The 6000-nt window shown below is 30.7% G+C and overlaps 1 protein-coding gene across 3 annotated transcripts in view; it reads right to left on the bottom strand.

The window, feature by feature from the left end:
* Positions 1–3279: 3279 nt before the first annotated feature.
* Positions 3280–6000, bottom strand: part of LOC142329056 (mitochondrial inner membrane m-AAA protease component paraplegin-like) — a 42851-nt gene continuing 40130 nt past the window's right edge. For all 3 annotated transcript variants that reach the window (XM_075373337.1, XM_075373338.1, XM_075373339.1), the window contains exons 11-12: positions 4822–5004; positions 3280–3591 (exon numbers count right to left, since the gene is read on the bottom strand). In XM_075373337.1, the coding sequence (XP_075229452.1) occupies positions 3415–3591; positions 4822–5004 (360 nt within the window). In that variant the 3' untranslated portion in view covers positions 3280–3414. The remainder of the gene's footprint in view (positions 3592–4821; positions 5005–6000) is intronic.

Genomic DNA, 6000 nt, shown 5'->3' with positions numbered 1-6000 from the left:
AGTGAAACAACCACCAAGCAATACCAGCATCCATGAACTAGCATTCAAGTGCATATAAAAATAACACTGCCTTTGCTAGGATTTTAATCTTAGAACTATTGACTTCGAAATCAACGATTTGCGATGACGAGTTCACCACTAGATCAACCTGGCGGGTTAGCTGATGTACAGCTGTTTTTGTCTAAAACAGTTATAAAAGTTTTTAAATATTTAACTTTTTTAATACCTAAATTTTATGATTTATGTAATTGTTATTACTTTAAATTATATTATTCTTTTAATATCATTTTATTTATTAAAATTAATTTCCATGAGCTAAACCAGTTATGTTTGTTTCTGTGGTAAGAGATTACAAGAACTATTATTGAACAAAAATTCACCAAGTGATATTCGTGATTGTATAAAACACATTGATTTTAATAACTTTCTATAAAATAAAATCAAGGAGTGGTGAAAATATTGATTATTTGAATTAAAATCTTGGTAATGATAGAGTTATGCAGTTAATAACTTTTTTAATAAAAATAAAAATTAATGTGTGTATATATTGTACATATATACTCTAGCATCCCTATTATAGTTTCCCATCGGGTTCAATTTTTTTTAGTTTTATGTTTTTAATCAAATAATCAGACACAGGTGCATCCAGTCGCGTCACATACAACAGTGACTGTGGCTGTGTTGGTTGAGCCACCATGCCCATGCACTGTTTTAAAATATTTATCTTAAGAGTATTTGTAAGCACAAATATACCAAATATCTCATTATTTAAAACTTTTTTACCATTCCAGAAACTGGTTTTAGATATTCACATGAAGATTATACACACCAGAAATCATTAACATTATTTGTTACATAGAAATTAAAAAAAATATGTGCACTTACAGAGTTAAGAAGAACGTGTATATAAATTTTCATCAATTTATCTTCAGTAGTTTTTACAGGGCCTTTATTATGAATCACCAATACATCTTGTTTTATATTTTTATATAGACTAGCACAAAACCATATTCCTAAAGGCATAGGATGTGAAAGGCAAGGGGAAACTATAACATTAAAAACCTTTGTGGTATTCTTAGTCCCATTGGATATGCTTTAGGTATGGGAGATTCATGAGAAGAAATTAAGAATGATGCTTGGGACCAAGAGAAGTAGAGAGCATCCAATTGAAACATAAAACAGCTCTACAAGAGAGATATACTAGCAGACCTGTCATGGCTTCATCTATGCTATATGATTACTTACATTTCCCATTGCGGTCAGAGGTTTTTTCATTCGCCCTTCCTGTCTAGTCAAGAGTGCTCTGCTCTGGAATCCTGTTATATTCATTAAACTCTTGCTTGTGAGATAATAAATAAAAATTAAAGTATGCTCAATTTATAAAAACTATCAGTACTATAATTTCTTCAGAGCACCAGTTTGGTCATTATAGGACCTAAAACATTGGGCGATCTAAGAATGTGGATTTCAAAAGTCGGCCTGCATCTTAAAAATATCAGTTGTATTAGTCGAACAAGGCGAGATGCATATTCGGAGAGTTTACAAACTACTGCTCTGTAGTCATGTTCCAGTGGTACTAGAAAAGTAATTGCAACTTCTGTCATGAGATTAAAAAAAATATGTATAAGTAAATAAAGTATAAATTTCTTACATCAGTTGTTTTGGCTTAAGTAATGATATTTTGATGAACAGAGATGCGTGAGTCACATAGAATTATGGTTTAAAATAGGTATATGGTTGTAAATGTAGTACTTAATTTCTAGACATATTACTAATACAAACAAATATTCTCTGTTCTTTACACTGGAAATTGCAACAGTTGTTGCTTAAAAGTAGTCATGTTAAGACGACAAATGAACACAGAAAACCTCTTTGTAGCCAAACACATTGTCTCGTATTTAATGTTAAGTTCAAAGACAAAGAAAAAATGGATTACTAGTGTCTGTTGTAAAAGCGAAAGAATGTGCATGTAGAATGCTAAACATAAGGTATGGGTTTACAGTGATTGATATCAGGAAAAGTGGATAAGAAGCAGAGGCTAGTGGTTCTCAAATTCAAGTGCCAAAGAGGCACTTGGATTATAAGTATAAAGAAAATTTCTTTTATTATAAAATAATAAGAGAAGTATTATAAGTATGAAATAGATGATTTCAATAGGTGTGTTAGTAGAAGAGAATTTCTTAAATATTTTGAATTCTTAAATGCCTACTGTATGAAAATTACTCAGTTTTTGTTGTGAGGAACTGAATTTTACTGGGTAAAATTTCCTTACCTGGTAAGGAAATAATAAAGAAAATGATAAAACTTACAGGTTCTTGACCTATCACAGCAGATAGTTCTATGGAATCTGCAGACGAAACTGGTTAAGATAGTATTTAGTTAAACTGGTTAAGGTAATTCAGTAAATTAATATAAAATATATTAACATACAAAAAAGCTGCGGAATATTAATATTTTTTATTCTGCAGCTATATCAAATACAGGTTTCAAAAAATACAGTAACCAATGGACAATATGTCTTGTTTAGAATGGATTGACAAGCATGCCACTTTGTTCAATAGGACTAAGCCCAGACTGTATTGTTGTGTTGCATCTCTTTTTATAACAAAAAACAAATGCTGCGGTCCTCCATGAATATGAACTTTGGCTTGTTGACTTGAAATTGGTAAAAATGTATTTTGTCTGGTTATCATTATGTGAAACACTACTAGGAAGTGACAATTACTTTTATGTTTTTTAGCCAAGTAACTGGAGTCACATGCAACTAGCCATTGTACGTACGTTAGCAGTGACTGTGTTGGTTGAACCACCATGCTGTACATTGTTGCATCCTTAAAAAATAAAAATTCAAAAAACCTGAAAGTGGTTTTTAAATATTTATCTTAAGAGTATTTGCAATCTGCAATCTAGTGAATATCTTGTTTATCATAATCTGAAATGGGGAAAATTTACAAGTATTTTCACAATTTTTTATCTTTCTTCACCCCTTTCAAGGTTGAATTTAAAAAATCTAGAAATTAGTTTTTAGATATTCACATAACCAAAAAAAATTACACACCAAAAATCAACTTTATATCTTCATTTGTTACTGAGAAATTAAAAAAAAAAAAATGGTAAATTTCATTGTTACTCCATTTTAACCTTTTAAACTCCGAATTTCAAAAAATCCTTTTTTAGTGTACACTTACACTGTAAGAAGAACATGTATGCAAATTTTCATTAATTTATCTTCAGTAGTTTTTACTAGGCGTTGATGATTCAGTCAATCAGGACAAGGTATAGAGACATAATTAAATTTATTATCACGGTTTTTTACATACACACAAAATAAATGCTACTAACACATACTGGAATTATGCTTGTGTAACATTCACATAGAAAAAGTATTTAAATAAATAAGTCTTCTGCTGCTTTTCACATGAAAGTTGTCAGTTTGAGATGGTAATTTTTCTTTTGGTGAGGAGTGTAGAATATATTAATACCAAGAGAGATAGATTCAACAAACCGTTTGTTGTCATGTGGTGGTGGCCCAATTAATTGCTCTACATCATCATAATTCAGAGTTTCTCTCTTCAGTAATGCCTGAGCTAACTGAAAATATATTAAAGTATTTAAATTATGTAGTATGATAAATGTTAATTAAAAAAACTAATATAAGATTTAATAAAAAAAAATTGTGCAATTTTCATTTATTTAAAAGAGAATACATGGTTCATACTAAACAGAACCGAATAAAACAACCCAGAAGATCACAATGGACTACTCCTGGGACTTTTTATGTTTCCATATTACTTTTGTCTAACATTGTGTGCTGTCATTTAACTGTTTTAATTAACTTAATTTCCTCTCTGATGTAGCTGTGTGTCAGTGGAAATTTGCTTGGAATGGTTGGAAAAGGAGTTCCCCGTTTTATTTCTTTATGTACTTGTTACTTTGATAATTAAGTGGTGCACCTGGGACAATTGTAGGTCAAAATCGCCACTGTTAATGTCTTACTCTCATACCTCAAAAAATTGTTTATCGCATGACATTTGATATTATCAGATTCAAAGTAAGTTTTTGTTTCTACAGTTAAGGCTTTTTTTAAAGTTTGTTTGATGTCTAATTTATTAGTATTTTTCAGTGTTAAATGAGGCCTGGAATCATGCTTTTGTGAAGTCTGTTAAGTAATTTTGAGGGCTCTGAAATAGGGCTGATGAGCTAAAATATTCAAAAAAACCCTATAGTGAAGACAAAAGCTGGATTAAAACTACTGATGGAAATGTCTACTGAGGTATTTACATTGGTGGCATCCTGACAAGAGGCCTGGCTGTGATATTATCAGTATTTGAGGATCAATAAGACGACCTCGGTAAACCCTATCAGGGCTAGGAACAGAGGGGGATGTGGCGACTGAAATTGTCACAAGGTGGTTGTCTTTCCCTTAGAGGGGCAAGATGTAGTTTAACTATTTAGTGAAAAAAAAAAGATTAAATATATGGTACACAAAAATTAATTACCAGAAGTTTATTATCATTTATGAAGATTGAATTGGTGTAGTAATTGTTATTAATTTTTTTCAATAATTATTTATTTTTTACTATATATCTGGTACACAAAAAAATTAAAGAAGCTGATTGCTTTAATCAAGTAACCAAGTAACATGCTGACAACTTCAGAGTACTACTACTAGTTACAGCTAGTTTACTTTTTTAAGGTTCATACAATAGCAGGTATAGGGCTTTTAAATAAACACCTTCACACATACTCCAGTTAAAGAAAGTTACCATTAAAAAGTGTAACTGATTACATAACTGAAAGTAATAGAAATATTAGTCATACCAATTCAAGTTTTTTTCGGTTTTCTTCAAGGACATTATATGTTCTTAAGTAAGCAGCAGCTACAAGTTTTTTTTCTTCTGCTTCCATCACTCCTGCTAGTCTTTTACTGTACGGATGAATATTGGTTTTGTCTTCACTGAATGATACTAGCCCTATTTCCTTACTCATACCAAACTGTCTGATCTGTAAATAATAAGTAAATCTATTAGATGATTACATATAGAATACTAAAATTATTTACAATAGTTAAAAAAAATTGTAATTTAAGAAAACAACACTTAATTTAACTAGTATTAATATACTGTAAAAATTAAATAAGTTATTCAGTTTTAATACTGACAACAATTGAAAGATATAGAGGAGGTTACTGTTGCTTTGTTTTGAAACGTTTTATTATAATTTTTTACCAAGCTCTTTTTTAAAGATACGCATTCCCACAGCTTTCAATTCTGGGCCAAGGTTCATCAACAATTATTTGGTGGACTCCTTGTTTTGAGCAATATAAAAAACAAACCTTTATTTGTAAAACCATTGTGTATGTAACCATTTACTAATCTATATTCGTAATTGCAGTTTCTTCGACATTCAGTCTACAATTTCCAATTATCTGTATAGATTGATTAAAGACTTTTGGCTTGTCGGTAATGACTGAAGTAGATCATGAAAATTGTTATCCCAGTCTTTAAGTTTTCCCATACCTCTGTTCTGAAAGCCGGGCTAATCTTACAAGCTGCTTCACTATATGTATCAAGCTTTAGACAGAACTGTATGCAGTAATGTGTTCTGTTATTATAAAGAATGATTAAAATAAACGGGAAATTTAAAAAATTAAATAACGTTAATGAAAAATTTTTTTAGAAAATGAATTTTATTTCATGTAATTGTACAAATGTTGCCATTTTAGGATACATACATTTTAGTTTATTTTTTAGAGATGACATCTTGCAGATGAACTCCTCTTCTACGTAAACACTCACGAAGTCTCTTCGTTAAATTGTTCATGGTTTGACATAACATCTCAACTGGAATTTCCGCAGTTGCTTCTCGGATCTTTGCTTTCAGTTCTCCCGTTGTAGCAGGTCTACTGTGGAACACTTTGCTTTTAAGGTGACCCCACAAAAAGTAATCGCAAGCTGAGAGATCAGGCGATCTGGGAGGTCATCTAATGTCACTATTTAG

This window comes from Lycorma delicatula, chromosome 8 (genome assembly GCF_047948215.1).
Source record: "Lycorma delicatula isolate Av1 chromosome 8, ASM4794821v1, whole genome shotgun sequence".
NCBI classification, from domain to species: domain Eukaryota; kingdom Metazoa; phylum Arthropoda; class Insecta; order Hemiptera; family Fulgoridae; genus Lycorma; species Lycorma delicatula.
The sequence above is the reverse complement of the archived record's forward strand: the minus strand, read 5'-3'. Positions and strand labels throughout refer to the sequence as shown.